Source organism: Cebus imitator, unplaced genomic scaffold (assembly GCF_001604975.1).
Source record: "Cebus imitator isolate Cc_AM_T3 unplaced genomic scaffold, Cebus_imitator-1.0 Scaffold116, whole genome shotgun sequence".
Taxonomy (NCBI): Eukaryota; Metazoa; Chordata; class Mammalia; order Primates; family Cebidae; genus Cebus; species Cebus imitator.
The window spans coordinates 5,847,108-5,870,184 of NW_016107431.1; the positions used below are offsets into that span (position 1 = coordinate 5,847,108).

The following is a 23,077-nucleotide window of genomic DNA, read 5'->3' on the forward strand; positions in this document are numbered from 1 at the left end:
AAAAAATAAAAAAATAAAAATAAAAAAAATAAAAATAAAAAGATAAAAAAAAAAAACATTCATTCATTCTGTTTATTTCCTTCTGAATATTTAACATAAGTATAATAAAGTCCCTTTTTATTAATTATATATATATTTACTTCTTGAGATGTCTTATAATTTTTTGCCTGCCAAACATTGAAACAAAATACCCAAGTACAATTTTTGGTGTTTTTTTTTACCCCCAGAGGATAGAGTCCTTGCTTGTCACATGGCTAGGGCAAGGGGCTGAACTTTTAGTTTCTGTCAAGTGTTGTGCTGAGTTGCAGTTAACAAAAATATTAAATTAAGTTGACCTCTGGTTTCAAATGATATTAAAGACAACTATATTTCCCTTTCATCTAACCTTTGATTGAAGCTGAGAATTTGCTGGAATTTAAACTCAGATTGGTTGCAGATGTACATAGTTACTTTTGGATCATCTTTGGAATAATTTTTTCTTCAACCAAGGAAGTTTAACAACTCCATTTGGTTTGATTTGGGTTTAAAATAAATCATGTATGTTCTTATTGTATGATGTCTCAGTTTTCTATTTTTATTAATTTTGTTTTACTTATTTTATTTCTATTTCCATGTTTAGAGTTTTCCATAAAAGATTTAACAAATCTAAGGAGATTTTATTAAAATTTTAACATGAGAAATACTTAATCTTAATGTAACTCTGTTAATTTATTCTCTTTTCAAACAATATAAAGTTTAAAAATCAACTCTTTCCTCACTTAAATCCTGTTTTCCCCAATACATTAGTACCACTATGTGTTTTGAATGCCACAAATTATTATTGTTGTTTTTTCATACAGTCTATGTTAATTTATATATAACTGCATGTTAGTAAAGGTCTTTTCTCCTTATTCTTTCTGTCTTCAATTTTCCTAAACCTTCCATTAGAGAGTTTTCTTTTTTCTTTCTTTTTTCCAAACCACATTCTTTTTTGTTTCAATATATATTTTATTGCATTTTAGGTACATACATGGCAATGTTCAAACCACATTCATTAGAACTGCCTTCAATGAGGGTTTTTTGGTAGTAAACATGACTTTTGTCAACTTAAATATGTTTTTATGTCATCCTATTCTTTAAATTCACCTTCACTGAGTAAACAGGTCTAGGGTTTACTTATTTTCTCTCAGCATTATTTCAGTTCCTTCTGGTTTCTATTGTTGCTCTTAAGAAGTTATCTGATTATCTAATTGTTGGTGTTTTAGACATTTTTTTTTTTTCCTCTTTGAATGTCTTTAAGATCTTCTTTGTCTTTGGCATATGGCATCTTTACTATGATGTGTTTGTTTTTATGAGGGCTGAAATCTGCTTTACCTTCTGCATCATTACATTTATGTCATTAATTCTTAGAAATTCAATTCTATCTCCAACCTTTGCATATTTCTCATTTTTTCTGTTATCTTCTGAAATTCTGTAAAGACTTGGGTCAGACTCTTATACCCTGTCTTCTACTTTTTTAACCAACGTATTTTCCATCTCTTTTTCTTTCTTCATTGTATTTTACAGTACATATTTAATTCTATTCCCGTTTATTAATTTTCCCTTCAAATGATGCTAATCTGCATTTTAATCTGTTTTAATTTTAATGATATGGTTTTATTGCTATTATATCTACCAGTTCTTTTGCAAATCTGCCTAGTCATTTTTATTCTCCTGAATTTGTCTATATAATGCCCTCTATTATGTGTTTAAGTATGTAAACATAATTATTTTCCATTTTATATCTGTTATTTCTCATGTGGAATTGTTTTGCTGGTGATCCAATTTTTGTCTTTGCTGGGTTTTTACTCATGCTGCTTGTTTTCATCGCTTATTCTTATTTTAAAAACTTGAATTGTGAATTCATGCTCAACGAAAATTTATATGTAAGAATTTTTTTTAGGCTTAGGATAATGGGACATTTTCTGATAGATTTTCTTGTGTTTCGTGGTAGTGATGACACCTTGTCACTACCAATCCAGTTCCATTTTAAACTAATCCTTTTAAACTAAAACCTAAACGTTTTAGGATCTTACGCTTAGTAAAAGCTCAGGCTATAAATACTCGGATAACGAGGTCATCATGGCTCAGAAGACATCCTCAGGACAGATGGTTCCTTTAGAGAGTGTGTAACCTTTTCAGTCTCCTGCTTTCTTTTTATTTTTAGCCTCCGAGATTTTTCCTTACTTTCTTGCTAGTTCAGCAACACATTTTGTTTGTTTTTAATTCCTTAGGCGTGTTTTGAACATGCAGTTTTCTAAACTGTCAGCAATGAGCATTTCCTCACTCACATTTTAACTCTGAAATCTGACATCAAACAATTTAGTGTCTACGAACTATTCTTTTGAAGGCATCGTTTACCTCCTTGTTAACATTTTCCTTAATTGTTATTAATATATATTCTTTTCTTGAAGTTCTCACTTCCTTTGTCCTTCAACACACTGTGACTTTCACTATATCTGCTTCATCTCTTTCCCATCACAAAACGTGCCTTTATCTATGAGTTTGTATTTTACCTTTTCTTCACTTTTCTACACTAGGGTTTCTTTGATGGTCTCATTCAGTCTCATAACTTCAGTTACCATTGTAGCTCCTCAACTACGAATTAGCTCATCCATGAAAATAGTCCAAACTTCTCAACCTAATGCCACATTTCAACCTAATATTTTGGACATACAGCTTGATGGCTGTCTAGTTTAGTTCCTCAAATTCAAAGTAACTAAACCTGAGTTAATCTTGGCTTCCAATTAGCTTCTCTTCCTGTACCCCCATCTTCTATTAGTGATACACTAATTTTACCAGGAACCATATGTGAAATTTCAGAACGACTCTCTCTGCCTCCCAAACTTTTTAAGTCCTACTGCATCTTGATTCCCACACATGATCTCAATATTCCAGGCCATCATTACCTCCAACATGAATAACCCAAATGCTTCCTTTCCTCATTTCCAGCTGCATTCTCACCCCTTAAACAACACTTAGTCTTTGGCTTCCAGAATTCCAAGACTGCATACATGCTCATATTCTATCACTTGATCTCACAGTCTCGGCAACTCTCTGTTTATATATATAATATATAACAATATATAATATGTATACACATGTTTAGTATTATATATAATTACTTGTTCATATAAATTGATTAATATATTTTATTCTTATGATTTGTTTATTTAATGAATTTTCCCTTAAGGGAAATAGCTCATTGATTCTCCATATTCCCCCAAAACATAAAAAACAGCACGTTTTGTACAGAAGGCATAATATTTGTTGATTAAGCCACATATTGAAAAATGAGCTTCAAATTGATTTTTGTGTTTATGGTATATCTACATTTAATCACATCTATCACCATTTCTTAATTAATTCTCATAAGTCTCAGCTCAAAACATGGCACTTACCTTTTCTAAATCATCAATGATTATATTTTTTCTATAGAAAAAAGTTCAAATCTAGCATGAAACTTAAGCCATTGATGACCTTGCTCTAGTCTTCCTTTTCAAATTTGTCTTCCAATCTCATGCTCTGCAAGCCACTTAGAATACAATACTTACTGTTTTCCATGCATGCCTCACATATACAAGTGTCGGTGCCCTTCCCAATTCTGTTGCTGCGTCTAAATGCCCTTCTCTACATCTCAAAGAAAGGAGAGGTTTACACTGGCTAAGATCCTGGGCTTCAGTTTCTAAAAGGTATAGACTTGCAACCTAGACCTAGCATTTTTATCAGCCAAGTGATCTTGGCCTCCTAAGTTTTGGTTTGCTCATCTGTCAAATGAGTATAATAATAACAGACCTCCTCAGGGGATCGTTGCAAGATTTAAAAAGATCAAATACAGTAGTAGACACAGGACTTGGCACTCAGGAAACATATAGGAGTGTTAAATATTATTGTTAATATCTCTAAAATTACTCCAAGGGTGGTAGAGTCTGCCCATTGCCCACTTCCATATCCATTCTGCATGTGATCTAGAGGTCAAAAGCTTGCTGCTGTTACCACGAGTACCACCACAACTGTCTCTCACAGTCGAAAAACTAGTTAGGAAAACTGACTCCAGGCATTATGAATGGATGGAAACCTTTCACATCTCAGCCAGCCAATCTGCCAGCAACAACAGCAGCAGGAACACATCTTTCATTTCACATTCACCTTCTGATTTTTACATATGATTGTATCAGAGCCAAATTTGCATCCTGAACACACACTGTAACAGGGTCCAGGAAATGATTTAGCTCCTTGATCTCTCCAACTAGGAGGAGGACAAAACCAAGTTTGGGAAAGCCAATCCATAATATCTACCACAAAATTCATTGAGATGCCACTGCTTCAAGTTGTTCCTGAATTTTTCCTAGCTGAAAGTAATTGTCCTTCCTCCTCCTTTAAGCTGGTGGTTTTCAACTGACATTGGACTTTAGAAATACTTGAAAACTGAAAAGTACTTATTTTTAGTGCACTCGAATCTATTTGGTGTGAGGTAGGGGTGTACCTTGGACATTTTTTTTTTTTTTTTTTGACACAGAGTTTCACTCGTGTTGCCTAGGCTGGAGTGCAATGGCACAATCTCAGCTCACCACAACCTCTGCCTCCTGGGTTCAAGGAGTTCTCCTGCCTCAGCCTCTCAAGTAGCTGGGATTACAGGCATGAGCAACCACACCTGGCTAATTTTGTATTTTTAGTAGAGACGGGGTTTCTCCATGTTGGTCGGGCTGTTCTTGAACTCCCGACCTCAGGTGATCCGCCCACCTCAGCCTTCCAAAATGCTGCAATTACAGATGTGAGCCACTGTGCCATCCCACCTTGGACATTTTTAAAATTCTAATGTGTACCCAATGTTTAGAACTACTGTTCTAAAACTTATAACCTTTCATTTATTCTCATCACTTCCTAACTTTTGTTTAGAGATATGAAACGTCCTTACTCTTCCTGCTAGATCATAAGCTCTCTGCAGACAAGTTGTAAGTCTAATCTTTTTATATCCTTTACAATTTGTAGCAGATTACTTTGCAAATGACATGTATTTTACATGTTTTTCAAGTGTATGAATAAATAGATGGTGAATGATGCCTTGCAAACAATAGTATATTAAAGTTACCATGCATGGCACCTAGTCCTTGCCTTTCTCCCACTTGAAATGTTCTCAAGTATACTTCTTGTGAATCTATTCATTCTGCATAACATAGTAAAAATGTTAAGTGTATATATTGCTCATAGCCTTAACCTTCTCATTAATAACTCACCATAAAATATAACTTAACACAAAATTATCCTGGTTTAGAAAATAGCACCTAAGAAATAACATTCTCAGCTAGAAAGCTATTACCAATGAACTTACATCTTTTTAGGGAGAAACCTAAAATCTCTAGGAGGGAAACAAAAAAACAAAGCCAAGTCCATTCATACCGCTGAATTTCTGAGCTACTCATCTGTCTTCATTATCTTCTTTGATATATCAGTGCACCTCTAAATAAATCTTCTAAAATCCCAATATGCAAAGATAAAAATTCTGGGCTTAAACATTGTGTTAGTTGCTAGATAACTTTGAAAGAAGTTTACAAGAATGTCTAAGTGATACATTCCAAATTAAAATGACTAGCACTGCTGAGTTCACATCTAGAAAAGTTGAATGCTAACCAATTGGGGTACATGAATAATGCTTGCAGCTCATAATTAAGAATAGCTTTGCTTGAGGATTTTTAATCTTTGAAAGCAAAAATTTCCCAATATCTTCGTCAAATTAGCCCTCAGGTGGGGATTCCTGAGACAAAAATCACATAGTCCTCATCCTCTTTCCTACAGCTTTACCTGTTAGGGAATGATTAAAAACAAGCTATTTGGTTTGCTCTTCTGAACACAGAATTTTAAAATATTAACATTAGTGATAAAGAAGAGGAAAAGGTACAGAATAAGGTTTTAAAAAGCATAAGATAATAAAAAGTGGTCAGACTGGAAAAATTAAATCTTACCTGTTCTGCCTGGCCCACTCCAGTTAGAACTACTTGCATTCAAGGTTCAGATCACTTCAGAAAGCTTTAAAGTTTCAAGATCCTTCTTCATTCTGAAGGTACCCAGGTGAAATCTGTTCTCAAGACTCACCATTTCCCATCTCTAAATGAGCTCCTGTGCCATTCTCTCACTTGTCTTTTCCCTTTCTCGATAAACAGTTTGATCCTTCCTTCCTTCCTTTTTTTCTTCCTTTCTTCCTTCCAACATTCCTTTCTTCCTAACAGATTTCCAACAGCATAACTTCCTTAAGATCTTCCTAGAAAGGTCTGTCTTCACTCTCCTTTCTATCCTAATAGTTCTCTAAAGACTCTATATGGTTCTAATAGAATATGTATCACTTATATAGTTATAATGCCTCTATTTTTAAAAAGCTATTTGGATGTATTCAAAGATCAATGGTTAAATGACAGACTTCATGAAAATGAGGAATAAATTTCTTAGTGTATTTTTTCTAACCAAGACAAAGAGAGTAAACATTCAGTTTGTTCTTCTACCTCAAATTACATTCACTATTACTAATATAGGAGCTATTCTAAGAGAATCTAGACTTCTTGAGGGACAGGGAGTTCAAATAACTGAGTAAATATTCAAGAAATGTTGACCTGGACCAAATGCCTTCTCCCACTATATAGTTCTACAAGTGTAAAATCACAAGGTTTTGAGATATTAGACTGATTCTGTTCTCACCCTACCCAACTTCCTCGATATTGGTTTTACAGAATGGAATTGAACAAGAAGTAAATTTCTTATTTTAAAAATTAAGAAATATGATCTATATTGTAGGGCATTTTCTGCCAGGCCCATTACGTAGTTAGGACTAGGATGAGAGAAGGACCATCTTGTCTTGTATTTAGACTTCATGATCTGATCACTAAATGAGTTACAGGTATTTTGATATTGTCATGTTTAAAGTGTCATTTAAAATAAACAATTGAAATATTATCAGTTTTCTAATCTCTTTTGGTTTTTTCTTTATTTTATAATTCACTAAAAGTGTCACAAAATGGCAGTAGCCTGGCAGTTTCTAACCCCTGAGACGCCATGTTTCATGATATTATTATATACATCTAAAACTAAAATAAATATTAATAATCAAAGGAGGGAACCCATTTCATCATTAAAGGTACATATTTAATTTCTGTGAAGTGATAAACACTTGATTGCTATAAATGTGAATAAAACTTTTATTTTTAAACTTTTCAAGGGAATTAGGTCTATTTTCCTGCTGTTTGAAGCCTTCGGTAACACCCCAAGTGTGTTTGTATTCACTAGGAAAGGACATTTCTGTGGAATTAATTAAATGGAGAATTCAGTGTTCCTGGTAGATCATTTTGGCCATGTTCCATTGCAAACTTTCTAGTCTACATTTCGTCTTTCCTGATAAAAGATCCACATGTTCCAAATCCCTCAGTCTTTTCTCTACTTATTAGTGAAGAACAATATAGCAAAACTGCTATGTACAGAATTAATAATGATGTGCATTCAGCAAGTCTCTCTGCTGGGAACTTCATCACTAGAATAAAGCAAAATGCAATAGAATAACAGTTCAAATGTAGTCAGTACAAACTAGTATCAAAAATGCTGTTGTATCATCATAGTTAATAGTTCCTTCGATTTTGCTAAAACTAACAAAAATTCCTGTGGGGGGAGAATTAGAAAATATTAAAAGCTCCTAATATAGTCCAGTAAATCCTGAGATGACAGATCTCATTTTCCAAGGAAAATCGGTGCTACTATTTTGGTAACAACAAAAATTCATGTTCAATGCCTAATTAAAACCTTTTGAAATCTATACGCTTTGCCTCTTAATGGCGTTCCATATTTACAAAACAATCAGAATCCTTATCTGTCACTGGCTTTATGTTTCATGTCAGCTTTTTTATTCATCTTACAGAATGAATTTTGCCTTACAGATAAATTCTAGCTATTTTATTTATAGCCATAATGGAATAGCTGCTGCTGTTATTTATGCTATATACATGTTACTTTGGCCCTAAAGCCTGAAGGAACCGATGGTTGTTTCCTGCCACTGATGATTTCACCTGCACTTCTGTATCTGGGCAACTGCTCAACAGTATTCACAAAGGTCTAGCACTTGGTCTGAATCCTGCCTGCTGAGGAGTTTTATTTGGCCACCTTGGTAAAGGACATTTAAATGAAGAAATCTAAAGCTAGCAGAGAACAGAGATTTTGCAGTCATCAGCACATTTGGGGTGGTGGAAGCCACAGCTAAGGAGGGGATGGGGTACAGAAAGACCTTAGGGTTAATGTGCAGAGCCCTTATTAGGTATTCAGTAAAGACTTGAGGAGTAAAAGAATGGACTAGAAAATGACAATGTACTGATTATTAATTTATATTTGAGTAAGAAAGGCTGTTATTTACATCAAAACCTGCCTCTAGAATTTTCCAGCAAGAAAATAAGTGACGACAGTTAGTTAAAAGCCCTAGCAACAGTGCATATTTACGTCCTTGAGGTGAAACCATCCTTCAACAAATAACATATTCTCATTGAATTCCACATTAGCGTATGATAAACACAAGATGTTTTTCATAATCTAGCTGCAGGTTTTATGCTTTTTTTTTTTTTTTAAGCAAAACACACAGGAACTGCCAAGATGGGAGAGTAACCTTTCCTAAATCACTCCAAATGTCACCATGACCATAAGCATAATTTTCTAAGTTGGTGAATTTTTGCTTAAGAAAATATAAATTCATTCAATTGCTTCACTCACATTACGGTTCCATCATTTATCCTATAAACAAAATTCTGCTATTATATACATGAATCACTTTGTCATTCACAGGATCAAACCGAAATGACAACTGCTCAATTTTACTGTCAATATTGCACAGCATCACTTCTTGGGAAGAAATATGTGCTAAAAGATGACAGTCCATACTGTGTTTTATGTTATGATCGTATATTTTCTAACTACTGTGAGGCATGCAAAAAACCAATTGAATCCGATTCTAAGGTAAGTTTCACCCCAATTTACAGAATTACTGCATATGGACAGCAAACAATTGGGTTGGAATGCCTCTTTTCATTTAGTGTTTACTTTCAACACTATTTCCCTGCTACTGGATATATAAGGATCTTAAAAGTCACCAGCAGTCAAGCTCCAGCCACTACACTTAGCACTATGAAATACAACATATGCTTAATTCTCACATGATCTAATGAGGTAGCTGAGAATGCTAAAGATTAAAGAGGTTACATTATTTGTCCAAAGTTACACAGCAAAAATTTTTCTGCTGTTTCCAAGCCCTCAGTAACCCTCTGGTGTGTGTTTATTATTTCCAGAATGACAAAGGTATAAATAAATGCATAAAGAATTGAAGTTGTAAGGATTCAAAATCTGTTTTCTGACATAAAATCAGCTTCATTTCTACTTAACCCCATTGATACCTTTCACATCTACCACCCATTCCCCCAACATGCTCATTATTTTCTTTCTCTCTCTCTTTCTCTTTCTTTCCTTCCTTCTTTCCCTCCTCCAATTTTCTTTCTCTCTCTTTTTCTTTTTGTTTCTTTTCTTTCTTTATGCCTTTGCTTTACTTAGATGATGTTATTTTTTGTTTGTTTCTTTAGTTCAGTCTTAAAGAGTAATAGAATATTACAACCTAAAATTTTAAAAAATCATTCCATGAAAAACCTCTGTTGTAGTTTATAACAAGAATGTAGGCAAACTTTGAAGACATAGCAGAGAATTCATTTGTTTTTTTACCAATTGCCTTAAGTGACCCGCCAAGAAAGCCCTGGGCTCTCGCTCTTAATTACCCCAGAGAGTCTCCTCTCCATGGGTAACAGTTTCAGTAACAACTTTCCCTCAAGCTACTAGCACAACCTACTGACATGAGAGTCCCAGGAGTGTTCAGTTTTGTCTTATAAAATGGACTGTTTTGTCACAGCCACATTTAATTAACTTTTATTTACTGTCTCAAAGGATCTTTGTTACAAAGACCGGCACTGGCATGAAGGATGCTTCAAGTGCACCAAATGCAATCACTCTTTGGTGGAAAAGCCTTTTGCTGCCAAGGATGAGCGCCTGCTGTGCACGGAGTGCTATTCTAATGAGTGCTCCTCCAAGTGCTTCCACTGCAAGAGGACCATCATGCCTGGTAGGATCTCAAGGGGGCTCCTGTCTCTAACTGAAGCTGTAATGCTTTTCATTAAGTCCTGGCACATGAGGAGTGTAGCAGGTCCCAAAACCCCGGTTTGGAGAAAGACATCTTTCTTCCTCTTTCAATCTCTTTCTTTAGAAATAAAAAGACTGTATTTTAGAAATAAAAAGATTGTTCATTCATTATCCTTGAACAGGTAACTTACAGTGTTCTATTTTCATCAAGTCTAATTTATACAAACATTTCAAACCAGAATTTCACCCATAAAATAAAGATAAAATTTATACTAATAACACTACATTAAACATCAATGGCATCAGAAAGAGTGATTCATCACAGGCGACTGGAGTCAACTGTGATTTTGTAGCTTAACACAAACTGGTTTAAGGATCAGTCATTGTTATTCTCTCTTAGGGAAGACAAGGTTCATGTATATCATTCCACTTTTGGCAAGGACTAATTCTTTATATTTTGATCTTCTTCTCAATCTCTAGGGACAGCAGCATAAGGAGATAATTCATTCTCGCTGTCTCACTCTTGCTCTCTCATTTTCTTATTATGGATTCAAAGAATTTTTAGAAGGCCATAATTGTACAACATAATCTCAGTAGTTGTGCTGCAGGCATTTTTAATACCCCTATAATGATTATTATGGTCCAATTTATCCAAACCATGTGCAACCATTAGGAGTCTTCATTCAAAGTACTTTTATATCTCCAGATTATAGGTTATGCAGGGCTTGAAAGAGTTTTCAGTCTAAGGGTGATTCTCCATCATCATGGCTGAATTTTATTAACCTTTTCCTTTCCCCCACATGAATGGGTTTTTTTGAACCTGAAAAAATACTTTTCTAAAAGGACAATTCATTTATCATCTTAACTTAGAATTTAAGTAATTTGATCTGTATTTGCTTAATAAAAATTACACTTCACTTATACTAACAGGTCCTTACTTTTGGAGCACAGGTTCCCGCAAAATGGAATTTAAGGGAAACTACTGGCATGAAACCTGCTTTGTGTGTGACAATTGCCAACAACCTATAGGAACAAAGCCTTTGATCTCCAAAGAGAGTGGCAATTATTGTGTGCCGTGTTTTGAGAAGGAGTTTGCTCACTACTGCAACTTTTGTAAGAAGGTAATTTTCTAAAGAGGGTGAAGCTTGTGGAAACTCAGACTATTCCTTTTTAGCTGTACCATATATTTGGAACGAACTGATACTATTATGTTATACACACTCATGGTACTTTTGACTTTCAACATGTACAAACCACTAGTTGTCATGATGAGGATGACCATCTTTTTTTATTAGGCATAAAATTCCAGTCAAACAAGAAGTTAATATTTCAAACAGCTTAAGTGCTCAAGTGATTTGGTATTCCAGTTCCATTCACTGCCTTTTTTTTTGAGATGGAGTCTCACTCTGCCACCCAGGCTGGAGTGCAGTGGCACAATCTCAGCTCACTGCAACCTCTGCCTCCCAGGTTCAAGCGATTCTCGTGCCTCAGCCTTCAGAGTAGCTGGGATTACAGGCGCACGCCACGCCACTGTGGCCAGCTAATTTTTGTATTTTTAGTAGATATACAAATGGGCTTAAGAGTTCTGCTAAAGTAGCCCATAGATAAATTAATCCCATTTGGGGTTTCACCATGTTGGCCACACTGGTCTTGAACTCCTGACCTCAGGTGATCTACCTGGCTTCCCAAAGTGCTAGGATTACAGGCTTCAGCCACCATGCCCAGTCCATTAACTGCTTTTATACAAGATCTCATGTATTCTGGGAGAGAGTACAGGTCTCTCATTTAATACACATGTTTCTTAAAAAATAATTTTTGATCCATTCAGTATTAACTGTTTCAGAGCAATATAGATTTGCCTCCCAAAGTGACTGAGGGAACCAAGTTAAACAGGATGTTTGGCATTCTTTCTCAGCAGTGCAAATATCTTCTCGACTTGAAGGTTTTGTATTTCCTAAGAGTACAGCAATTAGTTCAAGGGAGCGCCAAGATCATGAGGGAAGTCCAGGAGACACAAGACAGAAAGAAGTCTAAGAGCTGCAAGTTCCTTCTCCAGTACCAGGATCATGCAGGGCCTTCTAACTGGGCTTCCCACTCAAAACACATTTTCTAAGAGAGAAAAAAGTAATTTTTTAGAAGTAAACTTCATCCAATTCTTTTTTTATCCTCTAAGCTTTTATGTGAAAAAGTAGCTGTAACACCTTGATAAAGCCTGTCTGTATTCCACAAATATATATGGATGTTCTCAAAGAAATCCTTGACCTGTGAAGCATCATAAGTTTAAAATGACACCATAAATTGAAATGAGAAAGCTGAATCAGGAAAACACACTGTATTAGTGTAGTAGTTTCTAAATATTTTTTTTTATCTATGGGCTACTTTGGTAGAACTTTTAAGCCCATTTCTATATCTGGACAGCTGGAAGTCACACTACCACTTTCTACACATGCATATGTGAACAAACATGCACATACACACACATACACAGTAATTTTTTAACATACATAACCAATACCAATCCTGCATTTAAAGAGGCAACAATACACTATGCTATATCATAACTATTAAGGTACACTATATTAATGGCTGAGAATTACAATTGATCACAATATGACATAAAATAATCTTATGACTGAGACCTTCATTATTCTACCAAAACACTGGCTTAGAAAATGACTTTACAAGCAGCAAACTATATGACCATATGTCTCCAAAGAATTACCAGAGTCAATGACAGCATTTAAAAACATACTGGAGGCTGGGCATGGTGGCTCACATCTGTAATCACAGCACTTTGTGAAGCCGAGGTGGGAAGATTGCCTCAAGCCAGGAGTTCAAGACCAGCCTAGGCAACATAGTGAGACCCTGTCTCAAAAAAAAAAAAAAGTTTAAAAATTAGCCAAGTGTGGTGACACGTGCCTGTAGTCCCAGCTACTGGTAAGACTGAGTCAGGAGGATCACTTGAGCCCAGAAGTTCAAGGCTGCAGTGAGCTATGATTGAGCCACTGCACTCCAGCCTGGGTGACAATGAGATCCTATCTCTAAAAATATATACAAAAATTAAAAATTAAAGGAATTAAAATCATGCTGGAAATAAAATGAATAGGTTTATCTCACTGTTTTGAGAGACAACTGAGTTGGCCAATTTTAGGCTTCATTTCTTGAAGACTTAGACCAAAACAGTAATGAAATTTGTAAGAATTACCTTAAAATCATTTATTGGACACAATATAAATTCTCTTTCAATGCTATAAAAATTCAGGAGTGAAACTTCTTTAGTACATCCATGCTTAGAACTGTCTGGGCCAAGTGCTGGTGTTTCCCAGGTTTTAGGAACCTGTAACTATATTTAGGATATGATTTGAAGTCATCAAAAATTTACAAAATATTTATATTGGGTAGTAGACAGATTGTGTCATACCAGATTGTTTTTTATTTAGTTTTTAAAACCACAAGTCCTTTTATAAAAAGCTAGATATGTTTTGATCAAGATGATCCAATCTAAACAATTTTTTCAACCCAAAGCAAAGACCAAATTTTTTCTTTAAAAAAAAGGAAAAACTACTTGACAACCAGGCCCTTAGAACTTTTAAGCTTTAAAGTCCATAGATTTTATTTTATTACACTAAGATTTATTTTCTGCCAGAAAGAAAATGACTTCAAACTACAAATGCTTCAAATTCAAATTCCTCAAGTTTCAAAAAGAGTTAAATGTCTTCTTTGATTCTTCATCTGTCACCCGCTGAGTGCAAAATCATTATTGCCTCCGCTTTTTCAGAGAAGAAACTTTTTCTAAAACCTGGGATCAATCAGTGGTGAAAACCAAGCTCAGATATTGGACTTCATCTTAACCTTCCTACCTCTTCAAAAGGAATATAATCACAAACTATTTTTAATGTTCCAGAGTTTCTTCCTCTAATTAAACAGTCTTTGGTGTATATATCAAGTTTTATTTTGCTGTGAATACATTTTTCAAGTTTTGAATCTTTTAAGCATTGCCTGCTAATACTTAGACCAAACAAATCAAAGGAATCATGAATTCTGCTGTGTCTGCTGCAAGGCATTTGAAGTCAGTAGGGGGTATTTTAAATTGCTTTACTTCCATCACACCATTATGCTTCCCATTTACTTGTTCAGAATAGTATGCTTTTTTCCTCTAGGAAAATAATCTTTTATATCAAACATCTTTAATTTCTAAGATATTTGTTATAAGATTAAAAATACCTTTAGAATTTTTTTTCACAAGTCTATATTACAGACAAATAACATTTCTGAGTTTGTAAAGAAGGAAGTGACTTAAAATAGGCTCTGTGTTTTTACTATCTAGTTAATTTGATACAAAGTTTATAGGAACCACCTCAGATATCCCATTGCTTCATTATAAAACATTTAGAAAAACACACTTCAGTGTCTACAGCAACTCCAATAGCTCATTAGCTGTGAATTCAAAATGTGATATGGCTTAAAAATAGTTACACGAGAAGAATTGCCCAATATTTATCCATCTGAATCTGCATAAAGATTTTTCAGCCTTTTAAAAGGTAGAATTCATGGATTAAACTAGTTTAGAAAAAAAAAATAATATTATGAAAAATTAATTACATCTCTGACAAAATGCTTCACATCACATGTTAAGGCTCAATGTACAACCAGTGCTCATTCCATTGAGTTCTGATTCCCACAGCACCCCATTTCTAGATACAATACTGGAATTGCTTTCCAGCTATTTTTTCCTTTGGTATTTATTCATTAATTCAACAAGGATTTATCAGCTGCTTATCTGTGCAAGATAACCTTGACTCAGTATGGTATTAATGGTGAAGCACACAGGCTATGGAGTCAGACCATGCAGGTTTGAATCCTAGCTCACCGTGGCCATGGCAAGTAACTTAATGACTGTAAGGCTCAGTAGTTGCTCATCTGAAAAGAGGGAAAGATAATAGTCTCTATTATGTAGAGCTGTTGAGACTATTTAGAAGAGGTCATCCTTTGCATGGTGCTAAGGACTGAAAAAACACTTAGGAAATGGTAGTTATTATTAGCAAATAACGGCGCTTGCCAATTCCATTCAGAGTCACCAATATAGCCCTGCCTCTGTTCTATTTCATTGTAGGAGAAAAATATACAGTAACTTTCATTTCTTTCTACTTCTAGCTCATTCCTATAGCCTTTGGTTTCTCATATTATTATTTCCTTTATTTTAAAGATGTTTTTTAGGAAAGGAACATCCTAACATGAGGTGAAAATAGAGCAGCTGGAAGCACCAGCTGTGGACATAGAAGACATAAAATGATCACTTTTTATTTTTGCTTCCTTTTCCCCTCAGAGATACTAGAATCTAAAGAGAATCATGAAGTGATCTGAATTGTAATGGCTCCCATGGTCATTGCCTTTTCTGTGGTCTTTGGCAGGTGATAACTTCAGGTGGGATAACATTTTGTGACCAGCTATGGCATAAAGAGTGTTTTCTGTGTAGTGGCTGTAGGAAAGATCTCTGTGAAGAACAGTTTATGTCCAGAGACGACTATCCATTCTGTGTGGACTGCTACAACCATCTTTATGCTAACAAGTGTGTAGCCTGTTCCAAACCCATTACTGGTGAGTTCTCTAGTTCAATATGATCATGCCATGAAACAGTTATGGCTATATAAGATGCTATCTAGTTAATTTAGGAAATGCAAGTAAAAGATGGGAAGCTTTCATTTATGTTTCCTTTTGAGATAAACACAAGTGGGTGCCTATATATGAATACAAATGTTACATGGATTCCTCAAGGAAAGTACAAGAGTATACTTTGGTAGCCTGCACTCTGCGAAGGTAACTATATACTAAACCTAATGGTACCGACTCTAAGTAAAATAACAGTTTAAAGAAGCAGGAGATGGGAGGGTAAGATGGGAGGTGAGCACAGACTTTCACAAGGAGGCTTGCTTGAAGCCTCATTAAGATTTGAGTGGGAGGAAAGAGTACTAATAAATCAGAATCCTGCTTAATTCCAAAATAGGGCCAAGCATCCTTTAGTTAGGAAGGTTTTAATTAAATTCCACTATTGTCTAGAACATCTGAAGCTGTAATAATTAAGGTAGCATAGGTCAGTAATTAATTAAACTTTATTTGAAGATGCTTCTAACAAATGTATTACTCTCTTTTCTCTATATTCACTTGCAATTATGAAGTGCATTAATGAGTAGATGAAAGAAAACAAGATGGCATTTTACTAAAGAAAAAATGTAACATGATTTGAAAATAACGTAATGATAAATCGATCCATGTTAAAGAGGTTTTCAAGGTAAAAAAAAAAATACATCTTTTCCTCAGAGATACCTTTAAAATGCTAATCCTATAATAAAGGAACTGAAATTAGCATGACACTTGAGAGGCCCAGCAGCTATTCTTTCTGGCAATTTATAGTCACTTAACAATGTGTCAGAACTGTATATCTACTTTCTATCCCTAGTATTCTTAGATCATATTTCAATTTTTAGTTCAGTTTATATACCGCAGAATTAAAGATTATTTTATCCCTTTCCTCCTTCATCTTCATATGTGTAACAAAATAAAAGATGAATCTTCATGCACTTTCTGACGAAGAAAGAGTTTGACAGCAAACCCCACATTGGCAGGTTTTCACTGACTTGCAAGGGGAGGGAGGGTGTCACCAGAACAAACAGCATGGTCTTATTTGTCTATATGAAGCACCATGTGTGTCAGGATCACACTGGCCCACGAGCTACATCTGGCCAGCAGACAGGTGATGTTTGGCCTGAACATGTTTGGAAATAACTAATGCAAAATTAATCTCTGCCGCTAAAAGTAGAGGAATAGCCTGCCATTGGGTGAGCAGACTGTCTCTACATTCCCCAGCAGGGTCACCATCATACGAAGCTAGTGGCTGTCCCATTGCATGGGGCATGTCCTCTCTGTTCCTCGCACCCTGTCTGCTTCTCTCAGCTAGGTTACCTCTCTGGCCCTTGCAAGGACTTGCCATAGCAATCCCACACCACTGGGCTCCAGGGTCCACGTAGTATGAAGGTAACTACATACTAAACCATATTAAACCTAATGGTTTAGTATGTAGGTTAGCTTTTAACTACCCTGCTCTCCTGCATTCTACACATTTAGCAATTCCTGTAGCCAAGAGAATAAGCCACTATCTCCACTGATTTTAGTTAGAAAATGGAACTTTCAGATATCCAACAGTACGCAGCTCCAGAATCTCCCTAGTAAAATCTGCAGTTGCAGTCCATTTATTTGACAACAATCCTTTTCTTGAACTGGGACAGCAAAAAAAAAAAAAGGGTATGTCAGTGAGAAAATGAGGAAATTAACAACTCAAAATAGGTTTCAAAATTCTCTGGAGATCCAGATAGCTAATACTGATCTGCAAAAAGCCTACACAAGCCCTGAACTTGAGTTTCAATTCTGATATATCACAGATCCATAGGTCTAAGTGATTTTTCTCATAGATTGTTCCAGATCAATCACTGAGCACAGCTTTTTAAAGTTCAGATGGAAAAACAATGTTGTTCTGCACAAAAATATGAGGATGATCAAGAGAAAATGATCAGACCCAAAATTAATCCAAATGCAATATTATATATTAAATTTAGACTCATCAATCCACAGGAAATGTCTCAAAACTATTATAATCTTTTTTTAAACTTTTTGATTGAGACACCAGAGACTGAAATACCTGCAAAAACTTACAACTCAATTTAATATTTCTTGGTCTAATTGTTAAACATCTATAGGCACTGCAGTACTGTTTCTTTAAAATTGAGCTAGCTGAACTGATGTACCATTGGGAATTCTGATATTGTCACATATCTTCAGAAAATTGGCATTCATCTGATTATTATGTCACTTTAAGAAGCTAGGTATTCTTGATCAAAGGATACAAAATTTCAGCTAAACAGGATAAATAATTTCAAGAGACCTATTGTCCAACATAGTGACTATAGTTAATGCATTATACACTTGAAAATGGCTAATAGATTTTAAATGTTCTCACCACATACAAAGAAAAGTATATGATAAGGTAACAGATATGTTAATTGCCTTGATTTGGCCATTCCACAATGTATACATACACAAAAACCACATGGTATATAATTTTTATTTGTCAATTAAAATTAAACAATTTTTTAAAGCTCTGAAAAATCTATTTATAAATCACCAAGTGTAATTTTTAAAACCCATCACAATGAACTTGCTTCATTTGAACAAACTCCAGGTATAACCTTCACATTTTTTCCTCCTTTAAGATGGGATTAACCTCTTAAACTATCAGGGATAAATGAAGCAGCTTGATGCAATGAAAAGTGCTCTGGACTGAGGAGCAAAAGACTTGGTCCTCCCTGCCCCCAACCGCTGTGTCACCGCGGGTGACTAACTCACCTCTGGGGGTGGGGGACTTCATTTGCCTTATTTATAAAACAAATGGTTAAGCCGGTTGGCTTTCTTCCATCTCTGTTTATTTCAAGGAAAAGGAATTAAAAATGTTGTGGTTTCTTCAGAGAGTAATGCTAGTGTTCCTGATCATGTCCTTTACCAAAGATAAACTCAAACTTAGTTTCATGAGGTTAAAAGCAGAGGCTCTAAAGCCAGATGGCCTGTGCTTAAATCTCAGATCTGCTTCCTAGCTGGGTGAGTTGGGGCAAGTGGTTAAACTTGTCATTTCTCATTTTTTGTCTGCAAAGTGGGGCTAATGCTAATATCTACCCCATGAAGGTAAGGTGAGGGCTATATATGGTAGCACATATGAAAGACTTAGAATAGTGATTGGCACATATTCAAGAACTCAACAAATGCCAGCTCTTATTCTACTGACTTGTCAGAAACCTATGAAACCCAATGAAACAGGTGCCAGAGACCTGCTTCGTGGATGGCTTTCTTACTGAAAATAACTCTCATGACCTAAGGGAGTAAACATATCCTTTTTGAAACAATTAACAAACTTCTCACATGTTGCTTCGGCCCTTTCTTAAAGTCCTGTTGCCAGTTGCTTCTACTTTTTCTCCTTTGTAAAAATCTGGAAGAAATGCTTTTATATTTGCCACTTGTACAAGGCTTACTAATAAAATTAAGAGAAACTCATGAGCATCAAAATGCTAGACATGTAATAATTAGTTTTATGAACAGGCATAATTTATGTATATACAGAGCATTACTCTTGCAGTCAGCTCATTAATGTTTTGAATAACATTGAGGGAATTAAGTAGTACATAATTAATTTACATTTATTAGGAAGTAATGTTGATAGCATCATAGATAAGTAAGCTATAAATTTAATCAAGGAAAGTAGAGGAATTTGATGCAAATTTGACTATGAACTGCTAAATTATATAGGAAGACATCAAACAAGTTTGTTAGGTTGGAAACAAAAGTTAATTATCATATTTAAGAACAGTGTATCTGAAATAGAGTGCTATTAACCCTTTCACTTCACCATTTCAAATGGAGTATTTTGAAATTACATGTGAATTATATCTCTTTTAGCCTCACACTATGGATGATAAGCAAATAATACCACTAAGATTACTGAAAGAAAACATGAAATAAATAAAGACCGAAGCCTAGGGCATCTCAACCTCTTCCCAAACCCTAGACATTTTCTTCTTTTATATAACTTCTCAAGATCAATTTCTTGAACTATACCCTGGAATCACATTAGGGAGGCAGAGATCAGACCTTCAATAAAGGTTCAAATTCTACTACTTTTTAAACAAACAGTATGGTTCAAGTGAGGTCCAATTAAAGTGGAGGAGGCTGACAAAGCACTTAGAAACCAATCACGTGGTTATCCACGTGGCCTCGGTGGCCAGATTCAACATAAGCTGCAGTTGTCTCTGAGCAAGGTAATAAAGCCATCACATCAGGATGTCTGAATGATTAGATAAAATCCTCCATTTGGGCTTTCTAGAAATAGTGTCCCAACCCATATGACCCCCAGATGTATTCTAAGTAAAACTAAGCACAAAAAAAATAAGGGAAGAGATGAAAACTAAAACTCATTACAACATCGGACATCAAGCTAGGATGTGTATATTGATTTTATTTTATTTTTATTTTGCAGCTAAGAAAACTTAAAGTCACATAGAGAAAAAGAAGAAATGTAGTCATACTTAGACATCTCTGACTCCACAACGCCTACCCTCTTCCCACTACACTACACTGTATTTTCTTACCTGACTTAGACAATCCTTATCTATGTGACTTGCATATCAACATGCTGCCTATTTCTGTAGATTATGGCAGAATTTGGCTGCAAATTTGGTTGGGTGGCACAGGCAGAATTTTCCTACAGCTGATAGTTCCAGGTGGACACAGAGCCAGGAAGCAGCATTCTTTCTTGGGTTACTTGTCTGGCTTATGGCTGTATCTCCAGTTCCTAGAGGAGAACCTGATAAAATGCTCAATCTATTCCTTGAAAAGATAAATCTTTTTCTCCAATTTTTTTTACAGGTCTCACAGGTGCCAAGTTTATCTGCTTTCAAGACAGCCAGTGGCATAGTGAATGTTTTAACTGTGGGAAGTGCTCTGTCTCTTTGGTGGGTAAAGGCTTCCTGACCCAGAACAAGGAAATCTTCTGCCCAAAATGTGGCTCTGGGATGGACACTGACATCTAGGGGAGTCCTTTCCCACCAAAAATCCACTTTGTCTTTGTTGTCACTAAAGCCAGAATTCAGTTGCAGTCTTATTTTTGACTTAAGTTTTAGAAAATATTAATGTAGTTTAGAGTGGAAGAGTTTTTGCACACATTTTAATCGAACTACATTCTAAGGGCACAAAAAAACACAGTAGAACAGAAATGAATATATGCTAAATCACAAAGACACCTCTCCTTGCAAAATACTGCACTCTGCTGTTAGAAATATAGGAAAATATCTCTTTATAATCACACATACAACCTATACCTAGGAACTGTGGATATAATTACTAAGAATGAGGTTTTTCATACCTGAAGAGTAAAAGAAAAACTAAGAGGTCAAGGTGAGAGGTATACATGAGACTAGTGTTTGCATTCCCGGTTATATGTAATGTGATAAATTAGCTATGAATGGTAAAAGAAAATTGATCAGAGCAAATTGATTAGCAAATATCACATTTAAGAATTATTATTTAAAAATCATTCTTTTATTGTTCACACATACTGACTTTAGAATTAAAAAACAAAAGCTACAATTTGCCCTCATACACACTGCTTCCACAGCTTGCTAGTTCCGTGTCAATGCAATATGAGAATTGACGACATTATGGCTCTCCTACTCTGCATAGGTATAAAGGGGACCATTTCTACCTAGGGATAGCCAAAGCTTGGGTTTCAACACATTTTGTATTAAATGTGTTTTCAAAGTCCACAACGATTTTTCTAAACGCTTACAGATTCCATGAAATAAAAGTCTATTCTTTCAAGTGGAGCTAACCAGGATAATCTTTGTCCCCAAAGGCAAACCTTTAAAATAAATAGATCATTAAATCATCACTTAAGGAAATGAGTTTTAGGGAAGGGATTGAGTGTTGGAACATGACTTTCATCCAGATATCTAAAGACATAATAGAATGCATAATTAGCTCTGTGCCTCATGCATTTTGCCTACTAAAATTACATAGATGATTAATAGGCAGGCATAAAAGTGGGCTTTAAGGAAATCTAACAATAATAAAAACTGAAAAAGAATAATTCACTGCTGATAATTCAGAACCTGCAAAGCAGCACAATAGAGTAATGTGGGCTGTAGAGGAGCCCTCCCCACTCTTCCCCCACACCTGTGCCATCTACCTTACCCCAAGCCAATCGTGCCCCTAGCTTAAATCTGCTTCATAACCAGTAGGTGCACTCCTAACCCTAAACAACCATCCTACAAGTCAGTCAGTGTTTATTGATCACGCAGAAAGCAAACAGCCTTAGTGAGAAGTCCATCACAATGTTTATCTTTATACCAGACTTTAACTGATCATGACTGTACCTTGCAGCCCCTGGATATTTTCCACATTACTTGGGACAAATGGAAAGCAACCTCTGCTCTCCATGGTCAGTTATCAAACTTAGTTATAGCATCTCTTGTGTGGAGTAGAAGGAGGTCAGGAGAAGAAGCCTACATAGATATATAAGTGTGTTCACTCAGATTACTGCATAGCATTAAAGGTTTTGATTGAAATCTAATTATAAGATACTGCTGATTACAATTACTAAAATAGCATCACAGGAGATTCAATAAAAATTGTTATGGAAACAATTTTTGAAATAGTTTAAAATGCAAGAACATTCAGGGATGTTAACAATTTAGAGATACTAATAAATGTTCTGCTAGGTAGACTATTTGAAAACTATAAATATAGTTTTAGATTAACAATGCCAAGGTACTTTTTCATATTCACATTGTAAAATACAGGGAAAACTATCAATATTTTTTCTGCATTATATGAAATTTCACAGGTAGAACTAAATCTACAATATAAAAAATAGTATATTGCACGTAGAGAAAACCAAGCCACTCAAGTCTAGATGGATATATAACATGTTAACACCTTCTCTGTTAACCAGTTATAGATAAATATATAACATGTAATGCTTTGTTAAACAATTGGAAATGTTTAGGCATTTTATTGTGTGTGGGGGTGAGTACGCACATGATCAGACTTGTATTCTAGGTTTTCAATTAAAACTCACAGAATCATTTCCTTGATAAAAATTTTATTATCCTTTCATAAGCATAAATATATATATACTTTTACAATTTAATAGTTCTGCATTTAGGAGGTATTCTATATATCAAACACATATTAAACATGTACTATGCCCAAAGTTAGAGCTTACGCTGTTATGGTTCTGGAGTGGTAGGAAGATGGATCAGGGTATGGAAATGTGGAAGTGCCTGAGGCAGAGATCCTTGCTTACAGGTTAAACAAAGCA

At 35.2% G+C, this 23,077-nt stretch overlaps 1 protein-coding gene across 1 annotated transcript in view; it reads left to right on the top strand.

Annotated features, from left to right (window-relative positions):
• The window catches only part of FHL5 (four and a half LIM domains 5), a 60,211-nt gene extending 38,635 nt beyond the window's left edge, over positions 1-21,576 (top strand). The window contains exons 2-6 of the mRNA XM_017538892.2: positions 8,827-8,997; positions 9,970-10,144; positions 11,113-11,282; positions 15,573-15,759; positions 20,626-21,576. Coding sequence (XP_017394381.1) covers positions 8,839-8,997; positions 9,970-10,144; positions 11,113-11,282; positions 15,573-15,759; positions 20,626-20,789 — 855 coding nt within the window. The 5' untranslated portion in view covers positions 8,827-8,838 and the 3' untranslated portion in view covers positions 20,790-21,576. The remainder of the gene's footprint in view (positions 1-8,826; positions 8,998-9,969; positions 10,145-11,112; positions 11,283-15,572; positions 15,760-20,625) is intronic.
• The last annotated feature ends 1,501 nt before the right edge of the window (positions 21,577-23,077 follow it).